The 25,315-nt window shown below is 46.5% G+C and overlaps 1 protein-coding gene across 1 annotated transcript; it reads right to left on the reverse strand.

Annotated features, from left to right (window-relative positions):
- Nucleotides 1–1,693: 1,693 nt before the first annotated feature.
- On the reverse strand, nt 1,694–24,205 carry ankrd52b (ankyrin repeat domain 52b). The gene is made up of 28 exons (XM_035388395.1): nt 24,043–24,205; nt 21,753–21,836; nt 20,965–21,043; nt 20,427–20,497; nt 19,689–19,889; nt 19,225–19,312; nt 18,643–18,785; nt 17,100–17,312; nt 16,102–16,180; nt 15,435–15,549; nt 14,507–14,589; nt 14,033–14,150; nt 13,224–13,292; nt 12,203–12,343; nt 11,964–12,023; nt 11,400–11,511; nt 11,036–11,107; nt 10,407–10,608; nt 9,954–10,041; nt 9,359–9,476; nt 8,597–8,816; nt 8,380–8,467; nt 7,937–8,020; nt 7,129–7,274; nt 6,224–6,306; nt 5,696–5,778; nt 5,046–5,137; nt 1,694–4,576 (listed from the first exon to the last, which is right to left on the reverse strand). Exons 1-28 carry the CDS (start codon nt 24,067–24,069, stop codon nt 4,335–4,337), a joined length of 3,201 nt encoding a protein of 1,066 aa, XP_035244286.1. The 5' UTR covers nt 24,070–24,205; the 3' UTR covers nt 1,694–4,334.
- Between the last annotated feature and the right edge of the window lie 1,110 nt (nt 24,206–25,315).

Below are 25,315 nucleotides of genomic sequence, written 5' to 3' on the forward strand. Positions count from 1 at the left end.
TCTTAAAAGAGAACAATTCTAGGCACGCAGACTGCAACAAGTTCTGCTTCTAATAAATGAAGCAGTTGCCACTGAGGAACAGCTTACAGATCAAATGCACTGCTTGTACAAATGAACCATAACTGTGTAAACACAGAGTGTAGTTGCCTGGAGATGCATACGTTTTTTTCTTGAAATGAAAGTAAGAAGCACATATGCTTGCCACCGATTCCTCAAAATCCAGTGAATTTGGTCAGTTGTTGAATACTGGAGAATCATTTTACAAAATTCGAAAGGTTTACTAACAAAATAAAAAGCCCTTACAATTCTGATTGTCATTTCAAAAGAAAATGCAAAATTAACAAAAACAAAAAGGTTTTAAAACAATATGGGAGTTGGAAATAATTTCCTTGGTGTTCAAAGACATTATGAGTACTTAAAACCAACTATGTGAGCCATACTAGATGAGAAACATTGACTGCATTGTTGGACAAAGATGACTAAACAAACAAAAAAAAAACTTCTTCTATGGGAGTAATAAAGTATACTACAGTCACCCAGTGTAAGTGCTCCAAGACAGGCGCACAATAGAAGCCTTTAAGATACATTTCCAGCAGCTTTCATTGGCAGTTCATTCTGAGAAATAGCTTTTGAATGACAGAGCTGAACAGCAGCATGGAGACAGCCTCAACAACTTGAGTTCGCGAAAGATGAGAAACGACTGCTGCTCTACGCATTTACAGTTGAGCCGAAGGATCGCAAGCGCACTTAAACAATCCTCAAGATTTAATACGCCGTCAAGTTATATACGAAAGCCAACACTTGAACTCAACTGTTGCTGGGCCCTTCTTTCGTTCACAACTCAACAGATATCCAAGAGGAACAATGTGCTCTGCTGTCATGCAACACAATGCTGACACACTGCCAATAAACAATTACTGAGCATGTGCAAAAGACTAATGGTTTGCTAATTTGCTTTGTTCAGTAGACAAAAAAAAGCCTGAACACGAACCTGAAAAATGTGCGCGTCCATTGAGCAACTCAGATCTCAGGGGTGGCTTTGGATGTGGTTGACAGGACTGAGGTTTCTCATGGTATAAGCACAGCGTTAGCATTAGCATGTAGGAAGACTCAAAGAGGGGCAATAAGGTAAGGAGCCGGACAAGGATCAACTGAAAAGAAGCTTCACAAGGATCGCATGATGTCTAGGCATTTTATGTGTGCGGTGATAACGATACACAGAGCAAGCTTCGAGCTCGACAGGCTTCCGGAATTGCCTTGTGTGAGGTCATTACGTTGTTTTTAAATGTAAAGCTCATCAGTGTCGAACAAAATGTGAAAACAAAAAACCTCTATGCTCTGAACTGATGCATAGTGCAGAGCAAAGCACTTCTGTGCGCCATCTGAAACGCAGATCGGTTCCGGGATTTGAAGCTAGACTGTGCCTTGTAAGACCTCTGCGATATTCACACCACTGTTTACCAACTGGAATTCACTCTGATAATTTGGCAGGCCAGCCACCGAAGCTTGTCACAGTTAAGGCAAGTCATTTCAGACAGGAAATGCGATAATACTTCCTACTGATGGTCATTCATAAGAGCTATACAACCATGTCACAAGCAGTTCATACCACCTTAAGCACGCTATAAGCATTCATATGCGCTTATGTCAACAACTGAAAAAGGGTCCATGTTTGAAAAAGGATCCAAGGTTATGTTTACAGATTCAGCATGTTACATGACATACCGTGCGATACGCACCATACAACCATTTGCAGTCATTGTTTAGCGCTTATGAAGGTAGGTAGTGCTTATGAATGACCTGTACAGCTCTTATATAAAGGACCATTCGCAGAAAGTGTTATAGGACAAGCCATTAAAGTTGGCTAAGGGTATGAAATGTCCTCAGATTCTTTTTATCTTAAAACGTTATCCCTTCAACACGCAAGACACAGTGAAAGAGGCTATTTTGAGTACACCGTAGCATACACATGCATTAGCAGAAAATTCTGCGCGACTGCGAGGTATCTGTAACTGTCACTCGTGTGCTCGGCTGTGAAGACTTTGGCAGATTTGTTTTTTTGCTGGATGCCGTAGGAAACGCGGCCAGGCGGACGGCGTAGCTGCGTGAGCGCATCTGGCTGCCTACTCCCGCGATTATGAAATGATATTGCGATACCCAAGTTAATGTGCAGTTAATTCGTCCCCAGGAAAGGAAAGGGCGAACGCTAAATTTTCACTTAGAAACTAAAAGATAGAAGAACACGAGCACGGCCGTTTCTTTGGATGCTGCTTACGACAGCGGATTGTTACATTCTTAGAGATCGCTGATCAAAGATATTCAGAGCTCCACGTCTCAAACGGGATTCCACATTAAATGACAGTTGTTATACATCGACAAGCACGTAATGGGGGGGGGAGGGGGGGGGGTTGCGTTTCAACATCTAGTATGGCTGGCTGTCTTAAAGAAAGGCATTTAAAAAGCATAGTATTAATATGTTACCTTTGGTAAATTTAACAGTGAGTGTATTGCAGTTTAAGATCTTAACTCAATTTTAAATACTCCCTTGCTGAGAAAAAGTAAAGATACACAAATAAAGAAGTCCCATGAACACACAAAACAACACTTGGTCTGAAAGTTTCAACAAAAAATTCAGAGTGAAATTTTCAGAACAACAAAAAAATGGACTGCACTGATGCAAACTGTAAGGACAAACGTGCAAAAAAGGCAGCAGATTTCAGCAGCTAATAGTTTTTTCCTCATATAGAAGAAAAGTGCAAAAAAAAATGCTGAGCTCCACAAATTCAGGATCGTACAACCATCGTTCATGAAACTCTGAAATGGTGTACACAAATTTTGTGGAAAAGTTCACAGCCATATTAAAGTTCCAGAGGTACGTGTTGGTACACTTGTGGACTCTTCCCCTAACCCCAGGTTTGGTGGCAGCATGTGAGCTTCCTGTCTTTCTTAAACTGTTCAAGTTAATAGCGCTTCCTTAAAAAAAAATCTAGTATTGCTCTCTTTTAAAAAAAAAAAAAAGAAAAAAAAAGAAGAATCACCCTTTCAAAAGGAATCAAGGTGGTGTCTGTGTGTGCAAGGGGCGATCGGGTGTTCCTCCCCAAAATTAGCGGTATTTCATAGGCACAAAGCTGTAAAAAAAAAAAAGACTGAAAGTGTCATAAAAACACATACGCTGCAAAATAAATAAAAAAAGAAAAAAAGAAAACCCTCCTTCATCCATAACCTTGGCTGAGCTCCAGGAGTGAGCAGGAAAATCAAGGCGATTTCACCTGCCGTGTAATCTGAGAGGTATTGGAGCGCAGTCCTCCCTACCCACAATCCCCTGCTTCTCTGCAGGGTTAACAGGGAGGGAGGGGGAAGCCGCCATTGCATCTTTCAGGCTTACCCCTCCCTTCCATAAATGCTTGATAAACAACAGCTCATTGGCAGAATTGTAGTTTTTTTTTTTCCTTTTTGTTTCTGATTGTTTTTCCCTGACATTGTGCAAAATTGGAGCCCCACATAAACACAAAAAAACTGTACATTTAGCATATAAATCAACCGTTATCTCCTAATCTCATAACTGCTCAATACAATCAGATTGCTTATTACCGATAAGAAATGGTTTCTTTAGTTCACGTCGCTCAAGCTGTTAGGCGTGTTTCTGAGGGTGTTACCTGTACTTAAAATGAGGGTTTCTCTGCACCCCTTCCCTCTGCGGTACAGTCAAACCCATTTCAGCCACAGCTCTCTCCATCCCTGCCCTCCGAGGCACTGGCCTTCCTTTCAACCACACGGCCTGCTTGGATCCGTATCAGCGATGCCCCCGGTGTGCTTACAGTGCTACTGCACCTGGGCTTGCTACCTCTGCCCCTCATGTTTACTTTTCCATTTAGTGCTCATTGCTTTTCCAGGTTCAAAATACACAAGGTGCATTTACAGATATAGTTTTCCTCTGACATTCTATTCTATTTATTTTTTAATTCTACAAGTTAAAAATAAATAGCTAAGGCCCTATAACCAAATGAAAAGCTACAAGCCAAAGTGCTGAGGGACGGAATTAATTTTGGTGAATAGTGTTGAAGGCCTGAGGAGCAGCTTCTCCCAGGGCTGCGCATGGCTGCGCTCGATGGGCGGAGCTTCTCCCAGGGCTGCGCATGGCTGCGATGGGCGGAGCTTCTCCCAGGGCTGCGCTCGGTGGGCGGAGCACGCGGAGGTGGAAGAGAGAGCTCACGTGTATGAGGAGGAGAGGCTCATAACTGCATATGGGTTTGACTGCACCTTTGAGAGATACTCGGACGCACGCGAACACGTACGACTTCCCGCTCACGGCCGCGTGCGAACGAGGGGCGGGGTCACTCGGAGAAGCAGCCGTCCAGGCCGACGGCGCCGGGCCGGTCCTTGGCGTAGGCGTGGCCCAGGGCGCCGTTGGGCAGGGGCCCGCAGCCGGCCGCGATGCCGCAGGGCTTCAGCAGGCCCAGGCTGAAGGGGGCGCCAGCGGGCTCTTTGGGAGGAAAAGGCCTCATGGTGGAGAGGATGAGGGCCAGGCAGTCTGCCACGTCCTGATTGGGCGCACAGGCCAGGGCAGGGGTGTGGCCTGGGGAATCAAGAGATATGCAAAAACACACTTTGTTACAGTCAAAATTTTACATGTTGCATGCTGTGCTTAATATAAAAATTCTGAATGATCGGACCTAATCCTCTAAGCAGCGCTTCAGACTCCATAACACATGTCAATATACAGAGGCTATTGATAACGAACTGATTACATTTGGATAACCATTTTAATAACAGTCTTTAATGAAAATTTGATTGGCACTGGCACTTTTTTCCTCTGCTTTACCAACAACATACATACCGAACCAAAACTGTGACACCCAAACCGTGAACCGAACCTAAGCGCGAGTTTTGTGAAACACTGCATCCCTAGTGTATAGCTTATACATCTATAGCTGTCAGTGTTTAATGTTTATAAGCGGGTACTTTGGTATATAGGCAGTGGCTGTGCTTTATAACCCTGTCTGTAAATGGCTAATAGAGGGTTTATACGTGTTAATGTGCCTCACCCTTCTCATCCACAGCCAGCACTGTGGCACCGCGGCTCAGCAGCACCTGCACCACCGTGGCCAGACCCTTCCTGGCCGCCATGTGCAGGGGCCTGCAGGGGAACGGAGGGAGGGAGGCCTCGTAAGACATGGCCTACACACACGCGGCCTGCACACACACACAAACACGCACACACACACACACACACACACACAGCCTGCACACACAGAACCGCCTGGACACAGACATACACGCACGCACACACACACACACACACACACACAGCCTGCACACACACACACACGCGCACACACACACACACAGCTTGCACACACACATACCGCCTGGACACAGACACACGCACACACACATACACGCGGCCTGCACACACACATATCGCCTGGACACAGACACACGCACACACACACACACACACATGCACACACACACACACACACATATGGCCTGGACACAGACACACACACACACGGCCTGCACACACATGGCCTACACACAGCCGGCACACGACCCTGCTAGTCCACAAAAACAGACTCAAAACACGCACGCACGTACACATAAACTTTACTATTCTACACTGTATGATCATCACAGACTTATGGAACCATAAATTTGTAAACCATCCCCCAGTTAAGAGCACCCCAGGACTCACATTTGCAGAGCACTGTTTGTGGCATTGATGAGTGACAGGTCTTCAATCTCATCCAGAATAAGCAGGGCACACATCTCATGACCCTGCACAGAAACGCACACAAATTACACAAAAGGACACACACAGAAACACACGCAAATGACACAAAATGACACCGCCATTTACGCAGGAGTATTGATTAAAGCAACAGACAACTGTTCTCTATGTTAAATAGATAATGAACATGAATCAGCAGACAAGGTTTGGGCAATTTTCTACATTTACAATTTCCCTTCAAAAGACTTTCACTCGCTTCCTCATAGTCAGGTGAACACCGGGGCGAAGGCTTAAAAACCACAATTATTTCTGTCACACTCAGTCATTACCTTAACAAAAGAGACGCGCACACACACACACACACGCACGCACGCACGCACACACACACACACACGCACGCACACGCACACACACATACACATGCACACACACACGCACACGCACACACACACACGCATGCGCACGCACAGGCACACACACACACACACACACCTTGTTGCAGGCCAGGTGCAGGGCTGTGTTGTTGTTCACATCCAGCAGCGTCAGGTCGGCCTTTCCTCTGTGCAGCAGCATATCTGACCCCACCAAGAAAACAGCAGCATTACTGACACACTGTTAATGACACACTGTGACACTGCAGAAAACAGCAGCATTACTGACACAGTGTTAATGACACACTGCGTCACTGCAGAAAACAGCAGCATTACTGACACACTGTTAATGACACACTGTGTCACTGCAGAAAACAGCAGCATTACTGATACACTGTTAATGACACACTGTGTCACTGTGCAGAAAACAGCAGCATTACTGACACACTGTTAATGACACACTGTGACACTGCAGAAAACAGCAGCATTACTGACACACTGTTAATGACACACTGTGTCACTGCAGAAAACAGCAGCATTACTGACACACTGCTAATGACACACTGTGTCACTGCAGAAAACAGCAGCATTACTGACACACTGTTAATGACACACTCTGACACTGCAGAAAACAGCAGCATTACTGACACACTGTGTCACTGCAGAAAACAGCAGCATTACTGACACACTGTTAATGACACACTCTGACACTGCAGAAAACAGCAGCATTACTGACACACTGTGTCACTGCAGAAAACAGCAGCACCTGTTTTTATACACACCTTTTTAAAACATTTTTTAAAACAATTAACCCTTTCCGGCCAATTGCAATTGCCCAGTGGTAGTAACAGACCTGTCGCACTGCTGCAACATCCAGTAGTATGACATCAGTTACCCTCACAGCCAATAAAATGCGATCAAGCAGGATGTACACAATGTCTCAATCTGTTCGATAGTCAATCACAGGGCGCGTCTGATTTCCGAACCTCGCCATCGCGCGCCTCTCGGCCCCCCCCACTCACTCACCCACGCCAGCGGTCTGCCCGCGGTCCGCCGCGACCATGAGGGCGGAGCGTCCGGCGAGGTCCACGGCGTTGACCTCTGACCCCTGCCTGAGCACCAGCTGCAGCCCGGTGGCGTTCCCGGCGAAGGCGGCGGCGTGCAGCGGCGTCCTGAGAGGCGGACGAGCAGACGGGCGCCCGCGCGGCAGGACACGGTCAGGGGGAACCGCGAACGGTAAAGTGTGGTTAGCAGGTACGTTCAATACAGGTACGTGCATTTCACTATGTACATACATGGCGTATAAATACAGACACCTATCTAGAAGAAGAGTTTTATTAAATATTCATCTACAAGAAAGAGCAGCACCAAGTAGCCAATTAATCAACAATTCCCAAGCAGTATAGCAGTACATATGTACATGCACAGTAATGGTCGCCAAGTCATGAATGCATGTTAGTCATGAAAGATACACAAGAATCCATGAAGGGTTCATGAATGTATTCAACAATGCTTGGATTTGATGTCCATGCAGATTTGTTCCATATAAAGAAGATTTTTATTTTTTTGGTTGAGCCAAGGTGTTGCTTTCCCCTCAATCGAACCGCAAGTCTTAGTTAATCCAGACGAATTATAGCATAGGGCAAGGTTCGCGCACAGAATAAGGATTTGTTCAGATACTGCGTGCAGTAAATGTGGTGGCGACCATGTACAATACAAGCAGTGGTGATATTGCAGTAAAGGCAGTGGTGTTTGGGCAGTAAACACAGAGGTGATTGTGCAGTGAACGCAGAGGACTGTATGCAGTAAATACTGTCGGCAGTGACAAGCTCACCTCCCCTTAGCGTCTCTGATGTTCAGCAGTGGAGAGCCCCCCAACTCCAGCAGCAGCTCTGCTGCCCCACTATGGCCATTAATCCTGTTACACAGAGACAGAGAGAGTGTACCTCACACAACTAAAACATCTCTGCTATACGGTGCATCTCTAAGAGGACCATGGTTCACGGAGCAAACCGTCAAGTCAATTTCAGCAGAAACAGCTGAATGGCACACAGCACAGGACAGAGTTACACAGAGAACACAGAGTTATGGCACAGAGTTACTCACAGAGCACAGTTGCTCACAGAACACAGTCACAGCACAGAGTTACTCACAGAGCACAGTTACTCACAGAACACAGTCACAGCACAGAGTTACTCATAGAGCACAGTTACTCATAGAACACAGTCACAGAGCACAGTTACTCACAGAACACAGTCACAGAACAGAGTTACTCACAGCGCACAGTGCAACGGGGTGAAAGGATTTCCTTCCTGGATACTACATGGTTTATGTTCAAGTAAAGCTTCCAAACAGTCTTCATGCCCTGAGGTGAAAGAAGAAATGCAAACAAATCCATTCACTCAGAGGGGAATGGGCGATGTAGAACCGAAACATCCGGAACAATTCGACAAGAGACTCCCAATCCTGCACTGGATCCCTGAGCGGTGCTCACCGTGGTAGGCGGCCCAGTGCGCGGGGGTGTACCCGCTGTAGTCCTGTACGGAGGCCGGCTGGTCCGAGCCGCTGGCGGCCGGGAGCAGCTTCCCCAGGATGTCCACGCGTCCGCAGGACGCCGCCAGGTGGAGGGGGGTGCGACCCTGGAAGTCCTGGGTGAGCGCGGAGGCGTGGCTCTCCAGCAGGGCCGAAACGCTGACCTCACACCCCATCACCACCTGCAGCCACCGCACAGTCAGGCGCAAGCGTGGGGGTGGTCTGGACCATACCACTCCTCACCGTACACTACACCCCTCCCCACCACATACTACACCCAATATATACTACACCCACACACTACACCCCTCCTCACCACATACTACACCCACACACTATACCCCTCCCCACCACATACTACACCCACACGCTGCACCCCTCCCCACTGCACACTACACCCAACACATACTACATACACACACTACACCCCTCCCTACTGCACACTACACCCACACACACTACACCCCTCCCCACCACATACTACACCCAAGATATACTACACCCACATGCTGCACCCTCCCCACTGCACACTACACACAAATACTGCACCCTTTCCCACCACATACTACACCCAATATATACTACAACCACACACTACGCCCCCTCACCCCCTTTCCCACACTACACCCTACTCTCCAGCCGTATATTTACAGATACTCATGACCAGGTCTGCTGGTACGACCTTACTCAGCCGTATTTCGGTTGGTGCGCGGTGGTGACTCACCCCCCGGTGCAGAGCGGTCCTGCCCCTTCGGTCCTGCGCGTCAGGCAGGGCTCCCTCGTCCAGCAGGAGGCGCACACAGTCAGCGTGGCGGCCCAGCACCGCCAGCATCAGGGGGGTCCTGCGGAGAGGGACACCATCAGCACTGAGGGAACGCCATTCTCCTTACATACGCACAAGCACAACATTCCGCTCGAGAACACACAGATGATGTTGCGGGTTTGTGTACTGGAGATCATGTCCGGCTGGTTCTAGAGGTAACAAGAGTGTCTTGGAACCAATCCGGCAGGGGTTAACATCTGACCCCCGGACAATTCAATGCAAATGAAGGACTTGAAAGTATATAAAAGAACTTGTGTTTAAAGTTTAACTTTAATTCAAACCAAAAGAGCATCTGCTTGCTGAACGTATACTTGTGTTTCTGGGGCCAGCCATATAATGAAACCTTCCAATCCGCAATTGTGAACACTGGGTATCTGTCTTCATCAACAGGGAAAGGTGTTTACTCCATTACGAACAGACAGACCCCCCCCCCCACACCCCAGTGAATGGATCCAGAGACAAAGAGCTGCAGCAGGGCCTCAGACGGGGCACTCACTCTCCCTGAGCGTCCGTGATGTCAGCGAGGTCCGCCTTCTCCCCGCTTTCCACCAGCAAGCGCAGGCAGTCTGTGTGGCCAATGGCAGCTGACATGGAACAGCCACAAAAAACACCATTATATTACAACACATTACAATACATTTCATTACAACACACTGATTTAGCATACACTCTCATCCAGAGTGACCTGCAATGAAACATTAGTGCGACTTAGACGACACAGACTTCAGGGCTATTTCACAAACCAGGATTAAAGAAAGCAAATTAAGTTAAATTTATTTATTTTGTGAAAATTTTTGTGAAAAGTGGAAGAAATCTGCTTTGATGAAAGTCCCAGTTGCCTCAAAACCTTATTTTATTTGATGTATCCGGTGCATTACTGCCCCGGTCAGGTGTCGTATTTGCATTGCTGTAAATACACAGGCGGCGCATTTTGATGATGTCATCGTACCCGCCACATGCAGGGGGGTCCATCTGCGGTGGTGGTCCTGGAGCAGACAGGACGCCCCGTGGGCCAGCAGGACCTCCACGCAGGGGGCGTGGCCCCGCTGGGCCGCCAGGTGCAGCGCGGTGCGCCCCCCCGAGTCGCGCCCGTCCAGGCTCACCAGCATCTCCGACAGAACTCGCAGCGCGTCACAGTGTCCGTTATAGGCCTGCTCGAAAACGGGCGAGCGGGAAGCTCATTCACATTAAAATCTACTACCGCTGATACCTGGCTCCAGGACGGTCAAACCCCCCCCCGCGCCCCTTCAACAATGGAGACTTTAAAGCGAGATACCCCACCCCACCACACACTATACCCAATAAATGCTACACCGACACACCGATCAGTGAACTAAATTCTACACTGCCCCCTGGTGGTAGGCTTTTGACAAAATAAATAGACAGCAGTGAAATAAGAGATTTTAATTTACCATCCCACATTTTCAGGTACCTGTTTTTTTCCCCCAATAATCATATATACGCTTCAGACCCTACACATGTGCAAGCAAGCAGAATTCTGACCTACTCAAATATTTTAACAGGCCACAGTATAAAGCAGATTAATATGAAGCTGGGGCTGTAAGGGTGAGTACTTACAGCTAAGTGCAAAGGGCTAACTGGAATGGTGCTCTCTATATCTCCCAAACAGTTGAAAGACATTTCCAAGAGCTGAAGAATGGAGACAGAGAGAAGTGGAATCAGTGCTCAAATCACATGTACCACAACACAGACATACAAAAACTGACTGTATTCCATATTAATACATTTTGTCATTCATGACCATGTCTATATATGTTCACCTATAACAAGAGACAACAGATTTTCACAATTTTGCCATGCACCAAAATCTAACATGGTGCACGGACACAACGGCCTTATGCAGATTACTGTGCGTCGTCTTCTCTAACAAAATGAAATGGAAAAATATGTAAAGAAATAAATGACTAAACGAATGACTCACCAGCTCAAGGCTCAGCTTGTTGCCGTGGGCAGCTGCATAGTGAACGGGGGTGTAACCCTGCAGGTTCCGCATGGCCGGATCTGCGCCATTATCCAGCAAAAACTCCAGGCTACTGTAGACACACACAGAACCAGGTTAAAACGAGGTAACAGTTATTTTAGAGCAGGAAACTCAGTGGCTCGCTTCTGGTCCAAGATTAAATACATATATGTTGGCCCCAGGCAAGTATGGTGAGTTTCAAATAATGAGAATGAGCGATGAAATGGGGAACCTTCACACGTAATATCCCAAGAATATTAGTGCCAGTAAGTGTGAAATGAAGGTTTGTCACAAGGCCGTCTCCGATACCCATACTTCAGTATTTACAAAATCAATAAAAAATTAAAATCAATTTAAATTAAAAGGGAAGTCAGTCTTTTATAACACTGCATTTCTAACAATTTTTAAAACTGCTTTTAATACAGCAGACCTCATCAGAAAAGGTTGCCGCTGGAGGGCTGGCGAATTATAAGGTGCGCGGGACTCCGAGCGCACAGCTGCAGGTAAACAGAGGGTCACACTCACAAAAACTTCTCCTTGTCTCGCTCCTCACATTGTCGGTCTCCCGAGTAATGCCTGTCCACTCTGAAAAGAGCACCAGCCATTTTAAAACACAGTATATCACACAGACAGGCACAAGCTACAGATTCACACCAACCTTAACGTACTGTGTGCTGCAGACTGACTAGGGTCAAACAGGCAGTGGGTGCGCGCCGCGGAGCGTTCCTATTCGCGGATGGCCCAGAGGGGGCGGGGACACTCACCGGCAGAAGGTCTGAGAGGCTGCGGAGTAGTGCAGAGGGGTGCAGCCGGTCCCGTCGGGCTCGTTGACCTCAGCGCCCGCGCTCACCAGGACGACCGCGACCGGGTGGTTCCCATTGGCTGCGGCGTAGTGCAACGGAGTCCTGAACGGATGGAACGAAACATAATGATCGGACGCCATTAGCGTTCGCTGATCCAGAGGCACAGCTGAGGCACACTGATTCACTCAGGCACAGCTGAGGCACACTGATTCACTCAGGCACAGCTGAGGCACACTGATTCACTCAGGCACAGCTGAGGCACACTGATTCACTCAGGCACAGCTGAGGCACACTGATTCACTCAGGCACAGCTGAGGCACACTGATTCACTCTGGCACAGCTGAGGCTGATACTCAGAAGCCAGTCGGTCATTCTCGCAGAAACACGACAGAGATTCGCTGAAAGACACAGATGGGAATCCAGACCGACAAAACGAAACTAATAACACGGACGGGAGGCAAACCCGAATCAACCAAACCGACATAAATCAATCTTAAAACAAGTGAGAATAAAGAAACTCCTACATAAAGAGAGCAGAAATTTTTTGTATCTGTAATGTGAAATTTAATGCAGTGCTGTGGGCAAGCTTTGCTGGATTGGTTAAGAACTTGATATACCACTGTGTCTGCACATTAAAAGGGATCCTCATTACTGTGCCGTTGTCTACGGGACATTTCTTCAGCGGTGCTTTTTGCTGCCTAGGACATTTTAAGCATGACTGATTGTCATGTTCTCCTGCCACACTTCGTTCTGTGTAGCAAAGCATCTCTGTGTTTGGAAAAGCGTTGTTTTTTGGCTAATTAGCGTTCTGTATATATTCTGTAAAGTGTGTCATGTTAATGAAGACACTACAGCGTTTTCAGACCATATAATTACTAGCTTTGCAGTTAACGACTGCATTCAACCTGCTTTTTTTAGCATGGTTGGATCATTACCCTAGTAACTCCAGCCCTGGGCGCATCCAAAAGCAAGTCTCACTCACCTTCCTAATTTGTCCTTCTTGGTCAAGTCGGCACCACTGCTCAGCAGCAAGTTAAGACATTCAACATTTCTGCCAGAAAATAACGAGACATAGGTTTCACAGTCAGTCAGTGAGGATATTTTCTGGATGAACAGAATTGCAAAAAAAAAGACAAAAGAGATTGATGATAAATATATTCATGCAGACAGATGGCTCTGGTCTGCAACATAAGTTGTTTGAATCTTGAAATTCCACCCTGTACATTTCTGTCAGTGGCAATTCACTTTAAATTTAAAATATCACCACAGTCCCTCGAGCTGAAGCGCGTTACTGAAATTCCAAAAGACATTAATTCATACAATACAATACAATTCTAATCCTGATATAGTAAATATAGTAACATAAAGGAAGTTCTACCACAGCATTTGCACAGAATTTCACATTTGTACAATTCAGTGACAACTAGCACACCATTTTTTTTTTACCTTCTCACGTTCCTGGCTGTAACTGTAAAGTTACAATGAACGTAAGCAAATGGCATACATTCATTCCTAACCGTTTTTTTTTTTTTTTTTTTTTTAAATAAGACTCTTTACTTCACCCTCTAAATAAGTAACATTCACTCTTACTCTTGGAGAGCCACCATAACATCATCAACCAGCTCAGATAACTAAACCAGGGGACACCGGGTAATCAACCGAGTGACTCGATTCGTCGGTTCAGCGCCATCGAACCCCTGTGCGCCCCGAAGCTCTCAGACTGAGGAGGAAAGGGCAGAAACCATGGCGATAAACGGCGGCGGGAAACAGGAGCGGAACGCGGCGGCTCACCCGCCGGACGCAGCGGCGTGCAGACAGGTCCTCCCCAGGCCGTCCGGGGTGTCGATGTCGAACCCGGCCGACAGGACCTGCTCGTGGCTCAGGGAGGACACGATGCTGTACAGCTGACCTGGGGGGGGGGGGGGGGGGGGGGGGGGGGAGAAGAGGGCGTTCCGGGTCAGGGCGAATGAGGAAGCGCTGTGCATCGCACAAAAGAAACGCCCGCCCAAACGGAGGACTTCACGGCAGTTATCCGCGCGTAAAAACGTTAAAGATGATTCTCACGCTGCTGGAGGAGACCGTAATACTGCCAATATTAGCTTTTTTTTAATTTAATCTTTTAATGGCAGGCTATATATATTTACAGCCGTTGGCACCGTGTCAGAAGAAGTGATTTAAACTCGGCTCTCTGGTGCGATTCAGCTGATGAAACGTGGCGTTCTGTGGACAGAAATCGCACACCGAGATTGTAAAAAAGATCCTCACCTGAGGAGAGTAACTTGCGACAACAGTCTGAAAACCCATAGAGCACGGCCAAGTGCAGCGGGAACATCCCGTGGATCCCCTGCCTGGAGCAACACACAGACACACACATGCACACACACACACAAACACACACAGGAACCAAATGTCAATGGAGATCTAAAACAATCAATAAGGGTCAGCAGAAAACAAGGATAACGGAGAAGAACAGTGAATGTGTCTGTGCTTTGCAAACTGCCAGTTTTCCTTCCATAGGCGTGTACAGGATTAAGGAAAGAAAGCTGTTCTTAAGATTACAGGAGCTGCACCCAGCCATCTGTAGATCTGGAGTCACAGTAGTGATCTCTGTAAACCTGTAGTCCCCCACCCTGCTCTCACCTGGCTGTGTGTCAATAGTGTTCTCTCTGCACCTTTAGGCCCCGCCCAGCTCTCACCTGGCTCTGTGTCAGTAGTGTTCTCTCTGTACCTGTAGGCCCCGCCCAGCTCTCACCTGGCTGTGTCAGTAGTGTTCTCTCTGCACCTTTAGGCCCCGCCCAGCTCTCACCTGGCTCTGTGTCAATAGTGTTCTCTCTGCACCTTTAGGCCCCGCCCAGCTCTCACCTGGCTGTGTGTCAGTAGTGTTCTCTCTGTACCTGTAGGCCCTGCCCAGCTCTCACCTGGCTGTGTCAGTAGTGTTCTCTCTGTACCTGTAGGCCCCGCCCAGCTCTCACCTGGCTGTGTCAGTAGTGTTCTCTCTGTACCTGTAGGCCCCGCCCAGCGCTCACCTGGCTCTGTGTCAGTAGTGTTCTCTCTGCATCTGTAGGCCCCACCCAGCTCTCACCTGGCTGTGTGTCAGTAGTGTTCTCTCTGTACTTGCAGGCCCCGCCCAGCTCTCACCAGGTGTGTGTCAGTAGTGTTCTCTCTGTACCTGTAGGCCCCGTCCAGCTCTCACCTGGCTGTGTCAGCACCGTTGGTCATCAGGGTGCTGATCAGCAGTTCATGGCCGTACTTAGCAGCAATGTGAAGAGGAGTATTGCCATATTTATCCACACAGTCAATGTCTCCGCCTGAGGAGGGGGTAGAGACACAGTCAGGGGCTGCTCTTCCACCCTCACCTGGCTGTGTCTCAAATGCTCCACTAGGCCCCTATATAGCGAACCAACTAGAGTGTCAACCATTTCCTAGAAACTGGTTGACATTCCACTCTAAATTGCCCATAGGCATGAGTGTGTGAGTGAATGATGAGTGAATGGTGTGTGTGCCCTGCGATAGATTGGCGGCCTGTCCAGGGCGTATTCCTGCCTCTCGCCCAATGCACGCTGGGACAGGCTCCAGCACCCTCTGCTCAGGATAAGCGGATGGATGGATGGCTGACACTCTAGGAAGGCCTCTACATAGGGAACTAGTTGACCATTTCAGACACAGCCCCCGTTTGTGTCCTGGTACTTTTAAACTTTTTGTATCGTCTAGGTCTCGGTCCATGTTTCTACAGCATTACTGTGTTTTGGCTTCGTGGTCAGTCTTCCATTGTAAATGAGGTCGTGTCCACAGGTGAGCTGAGTAACTAACGACTGGTTAAATAAATAAATGAGCAGCTGCCCCGGCGTTTCGGACGCTACCGTTCTGGATGAGTATCTGGGAGCGGGTGAAGCGGCCGTGAATAGCCGCCATGTGCAGGGGGCTCTTCCCCTCTTTGCTCTGGAAAGGAGAGAACGAGAGAACGCACCGTTAGAAAGATACAGCCGCCATTCCTCCACAACAGGGTTCTAATGCCACCGCTGCTGTTGCAAATGCGACCAGCGTTGCTACGGCAGAGCAGCTTCACTCCACGACAAACATTATATGTTTATTTTATGTTGAATACAGGTGCTCTTCAATGCCGCAGAACTCCACTGAATTAAGAGCATTTAATGAACGCTAAATAGTTTAAATCATGCAGCTCACATGAATTAATTTTCAAGCCACAGAACAGTCTTCTACAGTTTTCTGGGAGGGATTCACACGAACACATTTTAATGCTACACCCTGACAACAGCTAATTAAAGTGTGAGAAGGTGGCTGTGGAAATTGGCGGAGTTTTTAAAAAAAGAAATGCAGAAAGGTGGTGCCTTGCTACACCAACACCCAGGTGCTTCATGATAACAATTAGAGATCAGCAGGTGTAGATTTTTCAAGGCCATTACACCAATGGTAATGTTTAAGCCAGCAGGAAGGCTGATTGGTGGATGCATTATCCAATGATGTGGAATGACCCATAGTCCCTAGGGTGACTTCCAAACCTAGGGCTTAGGGCAAGGATACTCAAATCTGGCCCTCAATTTGAAATCCAGCCCTGGTTTTCTTTTCTCCCACGTAGTTAACTGAACAATTAGTGCTACGGACTGGCCAGATTTTCTTCACACCTGACTACCACGTAAAGGGAGGGAGCCAGCAGTTTTCAGCCCTTGAGGACCGTGATTGAGTAACAGGGGCTTAGGGGGTAATGCAGCCCTAAGTGACATCATACTACCGAATTAGTGAGGAGGATGGATGCATTTTTGCTCAGTGTAAATTCTCAAGGGCATCGCGCACTTTCCGGGACTTTCCGGGCGGGGAAATCATCATCGCGGGATCTCACCTGCATGTTGACGTCGGCGCCGTTGTTGACGAGCAGCTCCAGGCAGAGGGCGCCGTTGGTGGAGACGGCGGCCAGGTGGAGGGGGGTGCAGCCGCGGCGGTTGGGGTGGTTGACGTTGGCGCCCCGGTTGACCAGCTCGTTGGCCACGGACTCCTGGCCCAGGTAGCAGGCCATGTGCAGCGCGGTGTTCCCGAAGGCGTTGGGCTCGTCCATCTGAAGGGCCAACAAAAACAGCCATCATGGGAGGACAAGAAAATGATCCATCATACGACTGTGACCAAGGAGCCCCATCATCACTGAACGATACTCACATTACTGAACGTTTAAAATGATAACAACCTCTATAATATAGCTATTAAATTCCTTATGAAACTCCAGTACTCTGCAGTATTTCCGATACTGTGCATAATATGACCGCAAGCTGCCATAATTCCTCAGAAAACGCTACAGGTTGTTTTTTTGTTTGAAAAGATGTATCCAATTAAAAATTTCAATTTCAAAATTTGCACTAACACAGACCAGGGCCAAATACGTATTTGTTTTGGATTCAAGTACTGTTCTGTGCGCTCTTGATCTTGCCTGGTGTAATTCAGCCTGCCTATATGACCAGAAGGCAGGATTCGCACTTTCTGAGAATATTGGTTTGAATACACCAGATAAGATCGGTAAAGCATAGAAAAGTATTTGAATCCAAAACAAATACGTATATGACCCAGATCTCCATTAACAATATATGCCATGTTGCTGGGTGGGAACAGCGCACCCTTAAAAGTTGAAAAACAGTAGTAGCTGAACATAAATTATGAAAATCGTTTACATGCTCTGGGCGCATGCTTTTAAGAAATCATGTGGTGAGCAGGGGTGATGTCACTAGGCGGTCGCTAAGCAGCGCTACAGAACAGCACACGGAGCTGCATTCGTATGAACTGTGCAGAAAGAAGAGGCCAAAGCAAACAGCCAGAGTGCCTCAGGCCTGGAAGCCTGAAAACATGGCGTCTGACGTTGGAGAATCAGTCTCAGCGCAGCTGATAAGGTCTAATCAAAGGAACAAGAACAAAAGGACCTACGATAGCCATTGTTCACATAGCAAACGGTGGCAGGTTCGAATAAATAAAAAAGGCATTGTGCGTAAGTATTTTCATGTAGCTGTAGATTACACATTTGTCCTGATCATCATTGTATACACTGCCAAATCTGTTAAGATCTTGCGTCCAGTTGTTTTGTGTTATGACTGTTTGCTTGTTTGTTTTATTGACCCCGTCAGCAATAAAATTCTAATTTTCCTCCGGGATAATAAATATTGACCTGACCAACTTGTTATGATGCCTAGGTGCCCACAAATTTAACTGACATTACTAAGCCAGCTTGGTTTGCCTCACATTAGTGCACAACTTCAGTGCAGAAATAAACAGCCTGACCAAAAAAAAAAAATCGACCTCCCGCAGAACGAAAATCTCACAAAACTGGCATCCCTCCACTGAGGCCTCTCTGAAAGGGACTGAGGTCGAAGGTCAGAGGTCGGCGTTGCGCGTTGTGCACTGACCTCGGCCCCCAGCTGCAGCAGGTACTTCACCACGTCGACGTGGCCGCTGGCAGCCGCGGCGTGCAGGGGGGTGTAGCCACGCTCGTCCTTGCACACCGCGTCCGCGCCCCGGGAGACCAGCAGCTTCACCACCTCCAGGTTGCCTGAAGGTGAACGCAAAAAAAGCAACCGAATGAACAGTTTGCTCAGCCTGCTATGAAGGGCAAGCATTTCTATAAAATGCTTCAACTCCAACAACCGTACAGTCTCTGACATGCTTGCCGTCACAAGTGTAATTAATGCACCAGAACCAGTGCATCTGCAACAAGATCATGGACAATTGAACGACAAAAGCAGCTGATGTATGATGTGAGGAACAGACCACTGAAACCTTGCCTTCTTGAGCAATGCTAAGGCCAGATCACTGATAAGAAAAGTGTGTGCAGGAGTTTGCATAAAGCAAATAACTTTTTGGCATAACTTGCATCAAACCATTGCCACATCGGTGCCTCACTGGGTCAAACTTTACCACGTATGTCTCTCAAAGGACCACATTCGCCCAGGTAGGCCAAAATTCGCTCATATACTGTGAGCTGAACTCACCATGACAGGCCGCCAAGTGCACAGGTTGTCTCTCTTTCTTATCACTAGCATTCAAGCTGGCCCCTTTGTTTAGCAGCAACGTCACCATCTGGAGAGAGGACCAAGGAAATAAAGGGTAAACATAGAAAAGAGCATTGATATTCAAGTCTGATTTCGACTGGACTTAGAACTGCGTGCACCACTCACGGCTAACCAGTACCCCTCACGCCCCGCCTGTACCCCTCATGCCCCACCTCTATCCCGCACGCCCCACCTACACCTACAACATAGAAAAGAGCATTGATATTCAAGTCTGATTTCGACTGGACTTAGAACTGCGTGCACCACTCACGGCTAACCAGTACCCCTCACGCCCCGCCTGTACCCCTCATGCCCCACCTCTATCCCGCACGCCCCACCTACACCCCTCATGCTCCACCTGTACCCCTCACACTGCTTGTGCACCCCTCAGCCCGCTTCCTCACCTCCAAATGGCCGCTGAGAGCGGCGTGGTGCAGGGCGGTCCTGCCGTTGCAGTCGGCCACGTTGAGGCTGCCCAGGTAGGGGAACAGGGCCTCGGCGCACCGCGTGGCCCTATTGGCCGCCGCCACGTGGAGCGGGGTCTGCCACAGCTTGTCCCGCGCGTTCACTTCCGCCCCTTGCTTCAGCAGCAGCCCCACTGCCTTCTGGGAATGAAGAAAAGACAAACCATTGACCCAGCTTGTTTCCATAGTGGGTACTTTCAGTCAGTACACAATTAATCCACAAATGAGGAAGTACAGATTTAGGTGTTAGGGGAGATAAAACAAACAAGGTAAAACAAAAAAAGTTTTCAATGGGCATTTTCTTCAGTATAAAATGCTTTATAAAACTCTATAAAGCTCCTGGATTACGGTTAAATATGCAATTTATTCAATAAACCAAATTTTAAAAAGCCCTGAAATTCCCCAAACACAGTAAAGAGAACACCTATTGACCAGGTGAGTGGTTAAGTCGAAGTCGAAGTGACAAAGCTCTCAAAATGGAAATGAAAACAGAAGGAAGAGTAGAATAGCTCAGATAAATTAGATCCAACTCGGCATTTGAACAAATTCAAGCTTGATGCACATCTCTGAAGAAGTGAACAAGTAGTGGTAACAAAAGCACTGCCATGTTTGTCACCTGCTAAGATTAAAATGAAACGGAAACCAGTGGTTCAGAAAGCAAAAATGGCAGGTGCTTACTTCATTCCGGGAGGCGACTGCCCGATGCAGAGGAGTCAGCCATAAATGGTCCTTAGCATTAACAGTGGCACCTGAGAGAGAGGGAGGGAAGAAGGGGAGAGAGAGAGAGAGAGAGAGAGAGAGAGAGAGAGAGAGAGTGCATGTGTTAATCAGTGTGCAAGAGAGAGATGGATGGAGAGAAGAAAAGAGAAATAATTCAGCTGATCTCAGTGATGACTGTACACTATCATATCCATAATGTATTCTTGAGACTCTCGGGTACACGGGAGATAGAGAAGAAACGGCCTCAATTCAATCTGCGCACTGTCCTTAGCTGTGAACAAAGGATGTAAGATGTAAGAAATATTTTGGTTTTACGCTCGTTTATGCTTACGCCTGTTAATATCTGGCAAGACAGTACCTTTTTCTTCCAAAGCTGGAAGAAAAAAAACCAACAGGTAAAGGTCAAAGTGCCCATCGCAGTTCAGAGGAAATGCTGCCTGGACATGAAGGGATGAAGCAATGCGACAAGGAGGAGATTACAGGAGAGTAACGTCACCTGAATGAATGAGGAGGTCCATGATGTGAACGTGGCCCAGGTAAGCGGCGGCGTGCAGAGGGGTACGCCGCTCTGGGTCCTGGTGGAACAGGAGCAAAGGCCAGGGCCTCGTTAGCTTACTGCTGCTTCCTGTAACTGCATCACTGGGCTACTCGCGTTACTACACCCGCCAACTGTTTCGGTTACTACACCTATGAGTCTTCTTATGCTCTGGACAATATGCTCAGAGCACACTACTGGAAAGGCTTCCGGTGAAATATTTGGCCTACTGTAGGTTAATTGCTACTGCACTGATGTCTGGCACATTATCTCATTAAATCTACCATTAGGGTTTTGTGTTACGTTTTCCCCACCCAAGTCTGATTAAGTGGCTGCTGCCCTCTCTTACTACACCCCTGGGCTGCTCTGCTACTCTCATTAGTGCTCTTTGGCTTTTCTTACAGTCTCCAAACTCCATTAATTACATTACATTACATTTATTTGGCAGACGCTTTTATCCAAAGCGACGTACAATAAGCAAATAAACTCCATAAATGAAACCATGAGGGCAAAAACAAATACAATATGGCTGGAAATAAAATGAGAGCTCTGTACATGTTATAAATGAGCATTATGAGGACTTAAATGTCCCTTTCAAACTGCGAGAGCTACACCATCTGCCTGTTGAACACTTTGTAGCATCCTTGTAATCCTGGTGTATGCAGTGTAATTAAACGAATAATGTAATTTATACTGGTGTTTTCTGTACAAAGAAGAAAGACACAATCAGTTCCATCATGGCCTCTTACCAGTGCATTGACATCTTCCTTCTTGTGCAACAGTACCTGAACTTCTCCTGGATTACGGTTAAATATGGCCTGGACCAGTGGGGTCTACAAAAGAAGACGTCTTTTCACACAGCGTATAAACTCTGCAGTTAAGACATAAAACAACGAGTCAACCCTCATGAAATTTCATAAAATGATTTGCTCGACAATAACATTTCATGACCTGCCAGACAACAACAGCCAGGTCAATTTCTAAGGAATTCATCATAAGGTAAGAGGGTACAGTATCCATCTCTTTACAAGAGGTTTATAATTCCTGATTCTGGCGGAACACAGTGTATGCCCATTTCAGCTGGAGTTCAGATAATAAAATAATGAGCTGTAATTGAGATTTGAATATTAATCTCCAGGTGACATCACTTCAAAGGTAGGTTGTACTGTATATATGTAAACTCCCCATTAGCAAAATCTGTGGTCTGGAGCACTGTATGCGTAACTACAAATATCAGTTACCAGTCATTAAAGATAGGTTGAACCTATTTTTAACACCGACCAATCAACCATGGTGGGATAGTGGTCTCTATCAAGTAAAATTAATTTTTTTATAGCTCTTTAAAGGCACCTCATCAAAATCTCTAGCTGTTTAATGAGGTATGCTATGTTAAGGTTAGGGTGAAAACCAACAGTATATCTCCAGGAACAGGGTTGTTTACCACTGATCCAGTCAAGGGGAAAAACTCACAAATGGCTAGCCTTCTACTTTAATTGTAATCTGCATTGCTAATCCAAGAAGACATGCGCTGTGTGTTTTAGGCTTATTCCAGTGACTCATACTAACAAGACCAGGTCAAAACCTAGTATATGGCTGGACCGGCTGACCAATGGTGTAACGTCATAACTCAGCCGACCAATGGTGTAACTTCATCACTCACTCAGTCAGTCACAGACATTCGCGTTTGTAGGGCTGGCCCCGCTGTTGCGGTCCATCCAAAAATGTACCGTGAGGACAGTAACGTTAATGTAAAAGATAGAACTGAGATTTCACAAAATAATAAATCAACACACTGAAATTTAGTTTAACTTACTTCCCAGTATAACGTTACACCATTTTTTCTTATAGCAGGGAATGGGAGATATACGATGCTAAAGGTGATGACCATTACATGTGAATAGGCTTAATTTACAGAATGTCAGTTTATGACATGCAACTCCATGAATTTATCGATAAATAACGTATACTTTTATATATCTCTTGCAACTAGGCTATAGCTAACCTGCACAACTACTTGCACGTATCTTTGTTATATTCGCTACCGTTGCATTACATTACTAGACATGGTACACTACATGATAGGAAGCTAATGGTTCTGATACTACAACTCCCTAGCTAGCAGCAACAGCTAGCTAGTTGACCAAGGCCAGTGATGCTAGGAGAGCTGCTAGCCAAGTAAACTGGTTTCTCGCCAAGACATCTAGTGTAGATCAAATGTATTAGGAAAACTCAAGTGCCCTATTATTAATCTAGGCTAGTGGACGTTACTTATAGTCACCCCGTTTCACGAATACAGCCCTTTCATAGCTATATTTTATAATGTAGACTAGACTAGACTAGACTACACTAACTGACTTGTATTTACTTTTACAGCAATGCGTACCCAATAGGCAACCTGGTTGGAAATAGCTTGTGACTTTAGCTAGCCAACGTTAAGCAAAAAACTGCAACTAACAACAGCTAACATTAACTAGACTAACTGGCATCACTGTCAGACAATAATATAACCGAACACATTACATCACTGTGTAGCTCATTATCAACGTTAGCAGTGGCTAGCCAGCTGCGTATGGCTAGCTAAATGTAAAACGGACAGAGCCAAGTTAATTTTCAAGTCACTTATGTGGACATGCAACCATCTGTACTGCTAACTGACTACCGTGGTTAAGAGGGGACAACTGTCAAGTGCAATGGCATTGCAAAGAATATTGTTAGCTTACTGGCTGCATACCAACCGCAGCTAAAACTACGCTAACGCGGAAACTAAGTCGCCAGCAAAATGACAAAACATTAAAGACTTTGGTGCCTGATCCATGTTATTTGCAAAACGTGAAGATCCAGACTGATGTGGCACTGAAAACCTTCATATAGCGCAGGCCTACTGAACGATAACGTTAGTCTTAGCTACTATCCAGCCTCGGCCCAACACTGTGAAATCCGCCCTCATCACTTGGAAAGAGAATAAAGAGAGACGGTGTTCCATCAAGCTAGCTAGCAGCTACCTCTGCTGCAATAAAATTAATAAATCTGGTTATGTACCTGGTCTGTTATGTTGAGTAATCCCATCTCCCGAAGTCAGTCAGGGTGAAGCTCCTTCATTAGGATGGGATGGAGAGGTAACTGGTGGTATCTTTGTTTTATTATGATTATTACTAAGGAAGGATTGTCCAGTGTCCTTAAATACTCGCAGTTGTTTATTGCTGTGGTAGACTTGTGTGAGGAGAGCGGGGTACGCCTACGGTGACGGAGCAGCAGTAGCGCCATGCCGTGGTAGCTTACGCAAAGACGTCATTTATTTCAGGTGTTTACATGCGCATAATTCATGCAGCCAACAAAAATACATTTCTAAAATGCTCTTCTTATTATTTACCATCTAAATCCAGCTTAGTGTTGGGACTTGCTGTGGTCAGAAGCAAAGCAGATTGGGGGATCAGTGAGATGGCCTGTGAGTGTGGGGTTCCAACTGAGGGCATATAGTGGTGGTGTACAGTACATGTCCTTGTGGCCAACAAATATATAATTTAAGTATATATATATATATATATATATATATATATATATATATATATCTGTGTGTGTGTGTTTAAACCTTGGTCTTTAATATATTCCAGATAATCTCTGTTTGCAGTTTCAGTGACTACATTTGTTGTTGTAGTCCCCTAGATCCTGGGGGTAAACTGCAAGCCTTTCAGACTCTTCAGAGCATTCACTGTGTACCCCAAATGCTGCATCATAACTGTATTCTTTAAACTGCCGCAAATTTAAAAATCAAAACACCTTAAATAATGACCTTGAGTGCATCGAGCTGCCTGTGATCTCGGCGCTTGATATATATCTTAGCCGTGTGTATTCAGACTGCTGTATGGGGTAAGGGGCTCTCTGGGTGCAAAACCACCAGAGTTAAATCGTGACATTTCTGCCTCAGAATTACTGCACATTCCAACACTGAGAGCCCAAATGGCAGTAATCCAGATGTCAGACAGTTCCGTGTAAACCTCCTCCAACATTCCTGTTCTTCCCTAGTGGGCCACCATGTAAAATACAATAGTTTTCTTTTCCCTTTGATACACATTCAAAACCGTTGTTTAGCTACGCTTTACAAAAAGCATGCACAACCCTTTCAAAGTCTTAAATTTGTAATGCATTGAACAGAATTTTTACGTAGAACGCCTCTTAAACCATAATTTTTATCCGTGAAGGAGGTTACGTGTCCAGACCCATGAAGGCTCCAGGGCTGATGGGCAGCTTTTCCAGCTGAAACATTGGGTTCTGGTGCAAGCCTGTAACTCGTGGGCTGGTCTCTAGCCGTGAC

Source organism: Anguilla anguilla, chromosome 13 (assembly GCF_013347855.1).
Source record: "Anguilla anguilla isolate fAngAng1 chromosome 13, fAngAng1.pri, whole genome shotgun sequence".
NCBI classification, from domain to species: domain Eukaryota; kingdom Metazoa; phylum Chordata; class Actinopteri; order Anguilliformes; family Anguillidae; genus Anguilla; species Anguilla anguilla.

What these genes read in the sequence shown, in the direction of transcription:
- ankrd52b (XM_035388395.1), bottom strand. Translation starts at nt 24,069, where the DNA reads ATGGGATTACTCAACATAACAGACCAG. An exon ending in TCGCAAGTTACTCTCCTCAG is followed by an intron (nt 14,151 to 14,506) that starts GTGAGGATCTTT and finishes CCCCCCCCCCAG; the next exon opens with GTCAGCTGTACAGCATCGTG. An exon ending in CGAGACAAGGAGAAGTTTTT is followed by an intron (nt 11,512 to 11,963) that starts GTGAGTGTGACC and finishes GTGTGTCTACAG; the next exon opens with TAGCCTGGAGTTTTTGCTGG.